General features: G+C 47.9%; 1 protein-coding gene across 4 annotated transcripts in view; it reads right to left on the bottom strand.

Moving 5' to 3' along the window:
- LOC119380289 (serine/threonine-protein kinase 31-like) overlaps positions 1–14,279 on the bottom strand; it is a 304,021-nt gene that overhangs the window by 30,891 nt on the left and 258,851 nt on the right. For all 4 annotated transcript variants that reach the window (XM_049417828.1, XM_049417833.1, XM_049417831.1 and 1 more), the window contains exon 24: positions 13,736–13,861. In XM_049417828.1, coding sequence (XP_049273785.1) covers positions 13,736–13,861 — 126 coding nt within the window. The remainder of the gene's footprint in view (positions 1–13,735; positions 13,862–14,279) is intronic.

Here is a 14,279-nt window from a genome sequence, read left to right as displayed (position 1 = left end):
CTCGAAGGGTGCAGTCACTGGCACGCGCGCTATCTCGAGGCATCAGCAAACGGCTCCTAAACTTGCTGTGCTCACAACACTTCGCGTTTAGAGAACTCGCAGCACGAAAACCGCTTCGGTTCCTGGAGCGGCCCTATTCCCTTAAATCAGCGTTTTGTTGAGTTACGCGAGCTCGGATCCAAAAGAGTAAGCTGCTAGCCTTACTTCGTATAACAATACAATTTGTTGGTATTGCATTCATTGCTTCGCCCTAAAGCGAAACTGAGTTTTTTAACCGTGAGCTATTGACCCTGGACAGCGAGCGAGCAGCGGACGTGTAACATGGTGTAGCCGCTACACTGCGGGCTGTCAGCGACGGGCCCGCTGCTGACAGCTGCGCATATTAAAACGGAATTGCGGCTGATCCGACCAGGAGACATGTTTTACAACGAAAGCTGTTATGAGATCATTTCACCGGCCGTTTTTGGCGCCGTAGTTGTCCGCCGCCGCCGGTGTCCGTAACCAGTATCGCTCGAAATAAGAAAAAAATTCCAGGATGGAACGAGGTTCGAACCTGGGCCCTCTGCGTGGGAGCCCAGTATTCAACCTCTGAGCCATGCCGGTGCTTGAAACTGCTTTGCAAAAAGGTCCTATACAGGCTTCATGTCGGGAAGGAACCACATTAACATATGCAATATAGCGTGGTAGAAGAGTAAAATAAACACCGAGCGTCGCACAACGCGAATTCTGTAACCAGGCGTCACACAATGCGAATTGCGCAACGAGTAGGTTAATTGTTGAATGCTTCCAACCCATTACAAATGGCTCTGCCATAATTCTTCGTCGTCATCAGGCACAGCATCAACAAAGTGCGCATAATGCCTTACATACGTTTGGCAGGTACCACGGCTCTCCGTAGAATGACGAAAAATGGCACAGTGCCTGTTGCCCTACTTCTCAAAAATTACAATGATTTAGAGCGTAGTGGGTTCCTCGCAAGTGCACTTGTATTGGTTGCCAAGGAAGCCCATAAGTGCACGATCCATTTCCTCGGGGTCTCAGTAAAATTAGAATGATTTATAGCGTAGTGGGTTCCTCGCAAGTGCACTTGTATTGGTTGCCAAGGAAGCCCATAAGTGCACGATCCATTTCATCGGGGTCTCAGTAAAATTACAATAATTTAGAGCGTAGTGGGTTCCTCGCAAGCGCACTTGTATTGGTTGCCAAGGAAGCCCATAAGCGCATGATCCATTTCCTCGGGGTCTCAGTAAAATTCTTCCCCCCCCCCCCCCCCCCCGTCTCACGTCAACGTATGTTATACGGCATGACAGGAGAGGGAAATAGCGAGCGGGCGTCACCCAATGCAAATTACATAACTGGTGGGCCGTTTAAAGCTTCCAACCCATTACGAAGGGCTGAGCCATAATTCTTCATCGTCATCAGTCGTCGCGTCAACAAAGTGCACATAATACCTTACAGACGTGTAGCTGGTGCCTCGCTTCTCCGCAGAATGACGAATAATGGCTTAGTAGGTACTTCTTAACTTCACAAAAATTGTGATTTTTGGCGTAGTGGGTACCATTCTAGTGTACTTGTATTGTAGCCCCAAGAGAGCTTACAATGGGCTCTAGAAACGCCGCTCTTCCAGCTTTCGCTGTGACTGTGCTGCGGTTTCAGCGCAGGCCTGGCGTTTTTTTATTAATGAGATTACATTTTGTTGCGATAGCAATTATATGGACACTCTCGACGGGTTTTTGCCGTCATGTCCCGTATAAAGTCCGAATTGATAGCATCCCCCCGCGCATCGTATGTTCTGCCAGGAGTAAAAGCGCGTGAGCGGGGCCGACGAACGAGGCTGAAGCAGAGATCAAACGAGCCGGCCCTCTCCATCGCTCGGAGGGCGCATGCAATAACATCACCCCGCTCGGTAGGCCTGCCGTCGCAGCAGAGAGGAAACGCCCCGCCCCTCTTGAACTTGCATGAAAAGACGCGAGGGGAAGGGGGGGGGGGGGTCGCTAGAGAAGCAACTATGAACTTTGATTCTAAGGGCGCGGTCGCTATCGGCAGCCATGCGCGGGCGGCTCGTACACCCTTCTACGTGCTGCGCTCTCAACGCGAACAGACTGTGCGGAAAGAGCATCTCTTCCTGGAGCGGCCGTATTCTCTTACACCAGCGTTTTGTAGAGTTACGCGAGATCGGATCGTTGCTATCGTATCCATTGCTTCACCCTAGCGGTGAAACTGACTTAAAAAATGCAAGAAAAAAATGGTATCGGAACCCTAGCACTCACGAGCTCGAAAAGGCAGGGCCTTTTAAGGAGTATTTACCGCAGATTGCAAACCCGGATGTGCTGGTGGAAGGAATTACGAAAACGTTCTTCTGGATGAAGAACCATGGATAAAGTATATCTGAGGAAAAGAGTTAATGCTGTCCCACCGTTCACGCGCTCTTCCATAGACGCGAAGCACGGAAAATTCGATATTGTTCCATATATTCTATTGCTAGTGATCCCCGATTTCATTTCGCGATGACCAGAAACAGAAGTGACAGACATTTCAGCGGCACGCATGTGGTTATTACTCAACATCGCTTTTATTACGTGCCGTGCGACGCTTGCAGCGAGCTATCAGCAGCGTTTCTGGAACAGACGACGTTCGCCAATGAATCGCCGCCACACTTTCTCGCTACCGATAGGCCTAGACGTCACGAGCCTCTGCGAAGAGCGCGTTTTGCTGTCAAGCCGAATTGCAGAACAGAAGCTGCGTCGGCACCGTGCATGGCGTCATGGCTTACTCGGCACGCATGCGCGTGCGCTGTTTATGCGGCGTAATAATTCTGTGGGGATTGAGGCTTGCCCGTCGCCATTGCGCTGGTTTTCGCCTATTTCTGCCATCCCCACGTCCGATCATGCCGTTCCTCTCCTCCGCCGTCTTACGGCGCTGGGCGAGCGGGGAGTGACGTTAACCTCCTCTCTCCTGGCGCTGGACCTCGATGGGGGGCGCTGCGCTCGGGTTTCGTGTCCCGCGAGACGTTTCGCGCAGCGAGGGGTAGACCCTCTCGGGACCTCGTAGGGTAAGCACGTATTTTCTCTCCCATCCGTCGGCTCCTCGTTTGGGCTCGCTCGGACGGAACTCGCTAACGGTGCCTTGCGCCAGCGGCGAGCGCTTACCTTACGTTGTCCTTTTCCGAACGCTAGGCTGAAGAGCGGTGCGGTGCATTCGCGCGTGGTCATACTACGCCGAAACCGTACCTATCGAAGCCAACGCGAGCGGAGTTTGCCCTCACTCGAGCGATCGGGTCCTGTGGTCTCGTATCGTAAGAGTACGCAGCATAGTCGCGAGAGACCCGTTTTCTCTCAGCGGCGTGTCGCCGTGAGCCCGTTGCCCGCGGAGACGTGCTAGCGGCACCCTTTGTGTTGTACTTTCGCCCGTGGCGTGGTGAAGCCTGTTTGCTTCTCCCGCCGCCTTTGGGAGCGGGCGTTGTACGGCGTTTTGTGGTGTTGCCGCAGGCAATAAACTGTTGCGGATCTCGAGAGCCGTACTGTGTACTTGCCGCGTTGCGCTCGGCGCCTTTGCGCTCGAACATACGTGTGCAGCGGCGCGCTAGTTCACGCGAGGCGACGGCAAACGCGGCCCTGTGGCTCGCCGAGTCCGAACCCACGCTAGTGGCCGTACTCCTGTGAGGTACGTGTACACTACAATTCTTGGCCCGTGGTTGTAACTTTGACGGCCCCAAGATGTTCTGACGCGCCAGCGGTGCGATTGCCGGTGATAGACACCCGCAAACCCTACACTCTGGCGCAGTTTGGTGCAATTTTCGTCAATATTATCAGGATGGCGCAGTAAATACAATTTGGCGCACTTTGGCGCAGTTGGCGCAGTAGTGGAATCACTACATACATAGGTCGGCAAAAAAATTGGAGCTCACTCGGACTCAGACTCACCAAAATTTTCCTCAGCCGGACTCACTCAGACTCAGACTCACTAAACTTATGCTCAACCGGACTCACTCAGACTCAACTCACAAACATATTACTCAGCCGGATTCACTCAGACTCAGACTCACGGCTTCACCTGAGTCTGAGTGAGCCTGAGTGAGTCGACTCATGAGTCCGTTGACGTAAAATTAGCTTTTTCGATCATGGTGTCAATCCTCTTTAACGCCAATACTCACATAATCAGAGATCTACAATACGTCTTTTGACCTTGTACCATCAAATACGAGTTATCATCATATATCATATATATTCATTATCACATATCAATCAGGTAAGGGCATTTTTATAAAATACACGACTCACACAAGATAGTTTTATCAAGAACTTCCCATGAAAGAGTTTGCGGGGGGGAGGTCATGCCACCCCTTCCCTAACTCGCGCCTCTGATCAATAAATATTGAGGTGGCGCAGGAATGCTAGTGTGCTGAGATATGTGTGAATAGACTTGAGTATAAACTTAAGCAGATATAAGGTTGATAGTAATGCTGAAGATGAGTAGATAGCACCATAAGTCGGCAACAAAAGGTGGAGCTCACTCGGGCTCACTCAAGAAATATATTTTGGACTTAAGGCTCACTCGGACTCAGACTCACCAATATTTTCCTCAACCGGACTCACTCGGACTCAGACTCACTAATATTGTCTTCAACCGGACTCACTCCGACTCAAACGTGCCAAAATATTACTCAGCCGGACTCACTCAGACTCAGACTCACGGCCCGATCTGAGTCTGAGTGAGTCTGAATGAGTCGACTCATGAGTGAGTTTGCCGACCTATGGACTGGCATACAAGGTAAATAAGCAGATCGTTATTTTCAGTTCCAAATAGGCACCATTGTTGTATCAAAGTATTGATTTTCTTGCTCGACTTTGTCAACTTGGTTGGTAATATTGACATGTGGTCGTGCATATCAAATGGCATGAAATCTGTACTCTCAAGCGGCATGCTATAAGGTCCAAAATAAGAATGTCAATATTCTTGGTTGGCAACTGTATTGTATCGGTGAGGCCACATGAATTAACGTGTATTTCTGGAAGCGGTGTCTTGTAGATTACTGATCACTGACCGAATAAACGCAAAAAAAAAAGGATAATAACACTTCCGAGCCCTGTGAAATATCTGATTATCACAAAAAGCCAAACATTTCGTGCTGGTCATTAGTTGTGAAGATTGCCATGAAAAGGTTAATTCTTTACTGGCTATTAATTTGCTTATCTATTGAAGGCACATTATGACAGCATACTGAAAGGCTGCTCATTGTGCATTATGGGCCAAATATATCACGCTTGGCTGAAAAGATCACATCATTACGGTGGCTAGCAATGCATTAAACTAGGGCTTTATTTGCTCAATATTTATTATGACATAAGTCTGAAGTAACTGTTGCACATTGCCAGGAAACTGAACTTTGACTTTTTTTTTCTATGAGAGTAGACATAAATCTGCTGGGACTTACCAATCAGTTTTAATTTTTTTATTAATTTTAATTCACCGATATTGAATTACTAGAATTTTACTGAACCACGAAGCTCTTCCCACTCTATGAAGGCCTGTCAACTATATACACAGTCAACATCCGATTTTTCGGACTCCCTAGAGACCGCGAAACCGTCCACAAAAACGAATTCACGCCTGTTTACTTCGCTCAGGCGGTCAAATCGCCATAGCCACATCTGAAATAGCTCTCAAGGCCTACCAGTACACTTATCAGGCATTTCAGTACTCGCACAGGTTCTCGTGATTACATACGGTACCTTCAGGGAACCCAGCCAATCCTTCCTATTTGTGTGTAGCACGTTGCCTACTAAGCTCACGCTGTCACTGCCAGGGCACTTGCTGTGCCGTACTTAGCAAGCACCCTAGCAGTGCGTGTTCGTCATGCTACTCAGTTCCTGACCGCACACGGCCGCAGCGATGGCAAGCTGCTTTCATTCCTGAAAGCAACTGATCTGTACGGCGCACTTAGTGGTCTCACACAAAGAGGCACTAATGAATCACGGCAAACCGCACTTGTGTTTTCGCACATTAAAAACATGCAGTGTGCTCACAACTGCAATAGGCCACATGCCCTACCGAGAAGTTAGCTGAAATGCTTATTGTAATAGGGTTTTCAGTAGAAGTGTGCGAATATTCGAAATTACGAATATTTTTTTTGAATAGTGTTTGCTATTGGATTCGATTCGCATTCGAATTTTACCATTTGAACTATTCGAACTTCCCAAAGACAAATACAGTCAACATCGATTGAAAGTGACCCCTTCAGATTTTTGATATGCTTCACCTCACACTCTCGTATTGCGGCAAAGCTGCCTTTCAAGCGCCGTTACGGAAGAACTTAGGCAAGACACAGTCTATGTCCGAATGGAAGTGGTCCCTAGATTTTCAATATGCTTCACCTCATCGCACCTCTGTACTGCAGGAAAGCTGTCTTTCAAGCTCCGCTTCAGTCGCAAATGTATTAATTAAAAAAAAAACGCTGGTTCCAACATGGAGATGAAAGATGTGGCAGAGGTGGGGGCTCAATTAACCCTTTGAGGGTCGAATTTTTTCGTGAAATCCAGTCCAAAAATGTGTAATTTTTTTATTGCTGAAATAAATTCCTCAGACGATTCTATTTAAGAAAAAAATTATCTAAAATTTTTTTCGTGACTGTAAAGTGACAAAAAAGTCATTTCTGTTGTTACATACACATGCTTTATTCGTAGTAAAATCCAGCAAAATCCTGAAAAAAAAAGAAGCTTAACAGTTTTTTATAAATAAAAATTATGCATATTATTAAACGTAGCTCACAGACATACAAAAATAAGCGCACCAGAGCACTTTTCCGGTTAAAAATGTTTGTGCTCTAACACCAAAAACTTTTCAGCGCGTGATAGTCTTTGAAGCATGGCTCGCCGCGCACGCTTTTCAGATGTCGCTCCTTGATAGTCATCGGAGTCTGAACTCGTCAAAAAATCCTCGCCTGACAAACTGAAATCCAATGAATCAGATTCTGATTCGGCACATGGGGAATAGTCGGCATCGGAAGAATCGCTGCTCGACTCACCGGCAGCTGAGTAACTGGCGCGCACTTCCATAGCGTAAGCGAACTGTGTCAGTGAGCACACGGAAGAAAACTCTATGGTTGTGCGCCCATCCGGAAAGCAAAACGAGTGAAAAAGCTGCAGTAATCCTTCGTCTTATTGCCTACAAGACGTAGTTAGTTTTTCCGAGACCCCAAAACAGGAAACGCAATCACGGCGGCGTCGTTTGTGTAATTGAGCGCCGCACAGAAACAGATGTAATCGCGCCCCAGGGAGCAATAAATGAGAGAGTAACAAGTGGTCACTTTTTGAGAGATTAGAAACTAAACAGCCATCAGCTTTGCGGGCGCAACAAGCGAAAACCAGCTGAAGGACGAAACCGAAACCTGCCAAACCGCGTGCGTGCGTTCTGATGTACAATTGAAAGCCGCCGTGCCACTTTGGAAAGCAAAAAAAAAAAAAAAAAAAGACTGAGAGACATCGGCGCACGGAGGTGCATCGGCGCATTAAAAAAATTCCATGTATTCCCGAAGTGTGGCAGCACATTCCAAACAAGAGAAATGATCCAAGAAGGCGCACGTTTGAAACAAACCACTCCGCGGGTGCGCTCCGTTGTGCAAGCGATAGCCGGCATGCCGTTTTGCGAAGCATAAAAGAAGCAACAATGGAGAGACATCGGCGCATGAAAAAAATTCCGCGTATTCCCGAAGCGTGGCAGCATATGCAAAGCAAGAGAAATCAGCGAAAAAGGCGCGCACTTTAAACCAGCTACACCATGAACGCGCTCGAATGAGCAAGGGATAGCCGGCGCGTCGTTTTGGGAAGCAAAAATAAAATACAACGGAGAGACATCCGCGTATGAAAAAAATTCCACGCATACCAGAAGTGTGGCAGCACAGGCCAAGCAAGAGAAATGATAGAAAAAGGTGCGCATTTTAAAAATAAACACTATGCCGTACCTGTACGACGAAAACCCTTTGGTAACAGGAAGCTTCTGCCGTACATGTACGGTGAAAACCCCCAAGGGGTTAATGCTGTTTTGGACCTAAAATTTGGGCAGGAATCGGACGCCGAAGCTTTTCAGCATTCAAAATTTCAGATGTTTTTATACATCGACGTCTACGAGGCAGATTTGGAACTGCGGACTTAAAGGGAGCACACCCTTGTCCGCCACATCAGTTGGGATTCCACAGAAGTTGAAAGAGGATGAGAGGCTGAGGAAATGGCATCTTTGCCTATCACGTGTAAAGTGTTGTCAGCAACACTTTGGTTGCACCACATCATGTACGTAAATACAATTCGGCCTCTACATTGCCTCAACAACTACATACCACCAGCCAAACCATCACCCACAAGAAAGAGCCATGCACTTAATGTATCTGTCAGTGATGCTACCGAGGACTTCTGATTTGGAGCAATTTTTGGAGCAGCAAAATTTCCGTTTTGGAGCACTTTGGAGCAGCAAAATTTTCATCTTGGAGCACTTTGGAGCAGATAATTTTGCATCTGGGAGCACTTTAGAGCAGATAATTTTGCATCTGGGAGCACTTTGGAGCAGCGAATTTTACATCCTGGAGTGCAATACTTGAGCATATTGCATTAACATTCAATCACCTGAGTATTATTATGGGGCTCTTATGAAAGCTAGAAATATTTCGATTCATTGCAAATCTCATGGAAAAAATTATCTCAGCAGCATAGGCGTGCGCACAGGGGGGGGGGGGGGGGGGCGGCCGCCCCTCCCTAATCATCTAAGAGGGGGGGGCGGGCAAAATCTGCCCCGTACATTGACCCTGGCGATAGCAATTATATGGACACTCTCGGCGGATTTTTGCCGTCGCCGTAATTTTCCGTATAAAGTCCAAATTATTAACATCACCACGCGCATTCTAGCCGCGGGTAAAAGCTCGCGAGCGCTGGCGACGAACGCTGCTGAAGCGGAGATTAAACTATCCGGCCGTCTGTCTCCGTCGCACGGACAGCGCATGAGATAACATCTTCCCGCGTGCGGGCCTGCCGTGGATTGCTCATCAAACAGAGAGGAAACGCCCCGCCCGTCTTTCGTAAGGAGCATGAAGGGACGCCAGGGGAGCTGAAGGGGGGGGGGGGGGCATCGTTCGAAGGGCGCAGTCGCTTGAGCGCGCGCTATGTCGAGGCATCAGGAGACGGCTCGTAAACTTGCTGTGCTCTCAACTATTACTTCGCGTTTAGATAACTCAGAGCAAGAAAACGCTTCGGTTCCTGGAGGGGCCATATTCCCTTAAACCAGCGTTTTGTTGAGTTACGCGAGATCGGATCCAAAAGAGTTAGCTGCTAGTCTTACTTCGTTTCACAATACAATTTTTTGGTATCGCATTCATTGCTTCGCTCTTAAGCGAAACTGACTTTTTTAACCGTTAGCTATTGACCCCCGAAAGTGAGGGGCGGACGTATGACATGGCGTAGCCGCTTCACTGTGGGCTGTCAGCGACGGGCCCGCTACTGACAGCTGCGCATTTGCGGCTGCTCCGACCAGGAGATACGATTTTACTAATGAGATGACATTTTTAAAAAAGCAAGCAAAAAATTCGAATTGGAACCCTAGCACGTAAGTTCGAAAGGGCAGTGCCTTTTAGTGGATATTTACCGCAGGGTGATTTCAAAATCGGACGTGCTGGCGGAAGGAATTACGAAAAAGCTCTTCTGGATGAAGATCCATGGATAAAGTATATCTGAGGAAAAGTGTCAACGCGTTTCCACCATTCGCGCGCTCTTCCATAAACGCGAAGCAAGGAAAATTCGATATTGTCCCATATATCTACTGCGAGCGATCCCAAATTTCATTCCGCGATGTCCGGAAACAGAAGTGACAGACATTTTAGCGGTACTCCTGTAGTTATTACTGATGATTGCTTTCCTTACGTGCCGTGCGACGCTTGAAACGAGCTATCAGCAGCGTTTCTGGAACAGACGACGTCCGCCGATGTATCGCCGTCGCACTTTCTCGCTACCGATAGGCCTAGACGTCACGAGCCTCTGCGGAGAGCGCGTTTTGCTGTCCAGCCGACTTGCAGAACAGAAGCTGCGTCGGCACTGTGCATGGCATCGTGGTGAACGCACGCGCGAGCGCCATTTATTCAGCGGAATAATTCTTGGTCCATGATTGCGACTTTATTGGCAGCCCCAAGATCGAGCTGCACATGTTCTGACGCGCCGGCGGTGCGATTGCCGGTGATAGACGGCCCCAAACCCGAGACTTTGGCGCAGTTTGGCGCAAATTTCGTCGATATTATCAGGATGGCGCAGTAAATACAATTTGGCGCACTTTGGCGCAGTTGGCGCAGGAGTGGAATCACTGATCTGTGTTTCATCCTCGCACTGACTTCTTCAAATACACCTTTTTTCCTTGATGTACTGAAATGTGGAACCTCATACCAGGTCACATTCGGTCTTTTCAGAAAGATGAATTTTTGAAGGCATTAAAAGACGGTGTGCTATAAACCTTGCTACTTTTCATTGTTTGTATAGCTCTGTTTACAAAATTTTTGTATTTCTATGACCTGCCAATGTACTTGTGTATTCACCTGTTTTTGTTTGTGTACCTTTTATTATTTCTTGCTGTGTACCCACTCCTGCGATAGCCCCATAACTGGGCTGCAGTATTTGAAAATAAATAAATAAAAATAAATTCTTGATAAGACAGCTATGAAAAACCACCCCGCCAGCGCTTCATCAACCTAGCAAAAAGAAACACTTTCATGTTGCTATCTCATAAGAATATGCCTAGGAATCCTCTCCATTTTTTTCTGCAATTTCACTTCGAAGTATTAAAAAAATATTCAAGAAATATTAGAAAAATATTCAATTCGATTCGCACTCACACTTCATTATTCGAATTCGCTTCGCACCCAAAATTTTGCTATTTACACAGCTCAAGCTTTCAGCAATTAAATCGTATCAGTGCGGTTGCCACGTGCTAGCATCACGTCTATGTGCATTTCCGGTACTTATCCGTAAAGTCATCGCCGCACTACACCGTGACAGCGGCAGCTTGACATTGTGGCAAAGCTAACTTTCAAAATACAGTAGAATCTCGATGATACGAATCCCGCGGGGTCACGAAAAATATTCGTATTAGCCGAAATTCGTATCACCGAAACACATGTAAAACTAGCTAAATTAACAGTCAGAGGCAAACTCATTTTTAGGAACACATAAAAAAAACATTTATTTCTTGCAGAAAAAATCTCTAATGTCTTTCTGCTTCTTTTTTTTCGCGAAGTCACTCAGCAGACTTCTTTGAAATCCGTAAAAACGCGTGCACGTGTCGTCGCTGATTTCATCAGCGGCCATAGCACGCCTCAGGACGTCGAGCGCGTGCAGCGTTTCAGCCGCCGGTGGTGGTCCTTCACCATCGCCCTCGTCTATGTTGTCGCCATCATCGCTGGAATCGGCAACCTCGCATGTGGCCTCCTCAACAATATCCTCCACCGTGCGCGCACCACAAGTGGCGAGGTTGTCATCCGCCGTGCAGAAGTCTTCAGCTGTACACCCAGCATCAAGCAGTTCCCAACCCTCAATTGGCTCTTCCTGCTCTGAGGGCACCTCTTCGGAACTCCTGAAGAAGCCGCATTTCGCAAAGCAGTTTGCTATGGTAGTCGGCGTTACTCGATCCCAAGCCATAGCGATAAAATGGATGGCGTCCAGGAGGCTTATTCGCAGGTCGCCTTCGTGTTTTCTGTCAATATTGGCAAGTAGGCGGCGCACAAGAAGGCCCTTGAAATGATGCTTGAGGTTTTTTATTATTCCAGCGTCAAGCGGTTGCAGGTGCGTCGTCGTGTTCGCGGGCAAAAAGATCAGTTTGACGTTTTGGAGCGTTACTTGCCTCGGGTGGGCGGCGCACTGGTCAAGAATCAAAACAATCTTCCGATTCTTGCAGGCCATCCTTCTGTCAAGGAGCGACAGAAATTCTTCGAACAGGGCCGCCGTCATCCACGCCTTTTTGTTTGCGCGATAGACGCACGGCAAATGGCTCTCGCGCTTGAAACACCGAGGCTTTTGGGATTTGCCAATTACCGTCAGCTTAAGTTTCTCCGACCCGTCGGCGTTACAGCACAAAAGCACCGTTATTCGCTCTTTGCTTTTCTTGCCTCCTTGGCACGCTTCGCCTTTTAAGCAAAGGCTCTTCTCAGGCTGAAGGTTAAAAAACAGGCCAGCCTCGTCTGCGTTAAAAACATCACGAGGCTCATACCCAGAGATGAGTGACTGCAGCTTCGCAAGCCAGTCGCTAACAACGGTCTCGTCAGCCTTCTTCGCTTCCCCACAGACGCTTTTGTAAACGAGACCGTGTCTCGTCTTGAAACGGTGCAGCCACCCACCTGAGGCCTGAAATCCGTCGATGCGCAGAGCAAGTGCGATCTCGTCGGCTTTCTCACGCAACACTTTGCCATCGATGTTCACACCAGCTGCAGTAACCTCCTTAAACCAGGTCAGAAGAGCTTCTTCAAGCTTCACGTGTTGGGCTGTCTTCGCTTGCCTCGCGTTGACGTTGAATGAAAGCACATTCTTCATTATTGAGTCCCGCTGTCCAACAATTGTGCTTAATGTCGACGTTGCGAGGCCTAGCTCCTTAGCCAACTCCGTGCGTTTTCTTTTGGGATCCTCATCGACCTTTCGAAGAATGTCCAGTTTCTCCTTAAAGGAGAGGGCTTTCCGCTTGCGAGACATAGCTTGCTGCCACTCGGCAAAAAAGGCACAATCACAACAAAGCAAGAACGCGGGCTCGAGCACAGCAACGACAACCACTCCGTCCGACGGCACGCATAGAAGAAAGAAGCTCCCGCGGGCCGTGCCTCTCCCTCTCCGGCGTCTCCGCCTGCCGGCCTGCCTCCGCACCAAGAAAAACAAAACAAAAAAAAAACGTGGCCAGCGCCATCTGTAATCTTCAAGAGAAAGCAAAAGGCACACTCCGGCCTCCGATACACGCAGATCTTGGAGGCTGTCGCGCGCTGCTCGCCGGCGGCGCTGGCAACGTGCCAAACCGGCGGCGCCGCACGCATTCCAGCGCCGTAAGTGCACGCTGCTATCTTCCGCGGCCGTCGGTGGGGCCAACGTTGCGTTGGGTGGGGCGGCGTTTATTCGTATCAAACGACGCGGGTCAAAAATCAGTTCGTAACAACCGTACTCAAGCACGTTGTAAATTAATGGGCCTTGGCCGGGACCACAGAAAAATTCGTATCATCCCGAAATTCGTATTAGCCGTGATCGTATCATCGAGATTCTACTGTACACCACAGCTGCAAATGGATGGACTCGCGAAAGCACTGCTTCGTGCCTGTGAGATGATTCATGTGGCAGTGGTGGTTTCAATTATTCTGTTTCAGACCTGCAATTTGAGCAAAATGTCAAAAAGTCATAATTCGGAGAGCTCCAGCACCCTAAATTTCAAATGTTTTTATACATGGCTATGAGGCTTGTGATGATGCCACGAAAGCGTCCGAATTTTCAAGCATGTCTGAAAAATCGGCACTTGACTGTATGTGTGAAAGAGAAACACACTATAAGAAAGGTTCAGGTGCACTGCTAATAGAGGTGGCCAAAGGTGTTCAACCTCCCCACCCCACTTTCCCCTGGACATATGGGAAAGCTACACTTCTGGAAAGATTCATTACTTATGGTGCAAATGTAATCTTTAGTGCTTCGTTGAGCTTTGACAGGGCTCTTGTCACTTTAGAAGCATTGTGTGAACAGCTCACCCATAGAATCAGGCACCCAAAAGCAAACATGTCACTGGCAGGTGTTGGACCCTCAGCATTGAAAGTACGCAGCTCCGGGGCAGTAAAATCAATGCCACCAGCCACAGGCAGCTGATGATTCTTGCCCTGAAAAATCACATTTTACAAGAGGTTACTATGTACAGGCCAGTGCAGGCTTTTGTGTTATGCTTTTAGGGTGGAAATGAATTTAAGTTCCTATGATAACACGCTCTTTAAAGAGCCAAACACAAAGTGCAAAGAATATAGCACATAAAGACAGCTCCTAATCTTTTTCAAACAGTGGGCAAGGCATCAGAATTTTCATACAGCAGGCCATCAGCCAGTTGGCAGCAGTTTATAAACCTGTCATTTAGCAATTTTTCCAGTTAAAAATCGTGCACACAGGCTCACTTTTTCAAGTGCTTAAAAAAAAAAAGACTAAAGAGAAAAAAAGTTCATTTTTATTAGTAAATTATGTGCCCACAATACCAAAAACATCACTGTTTCTCCTGGAAGGCACAAGGTGAAACAGAAAAGGTAAGGC

Source organism: Rhipicephalus sanguineus, chromosome 1 (assembly GCF_013339695.2).
Source record: "Rhipicephalus sanguineus isolate Rsan-2018 chromosome 1, BIME_Rsan_1.4, whole genome shotgun sequence".
NCBI lineage: Eukaryota > Metazoa > Arthropoda > Arachnida > Ixodida > Ixodidae > Rhipicephalus > Rhipicephalus sanguineus.
Note: the sequence above shows the minus strand (reverse complement) of the source record. Positions and strands in the feature narration are given on the sequence as shown.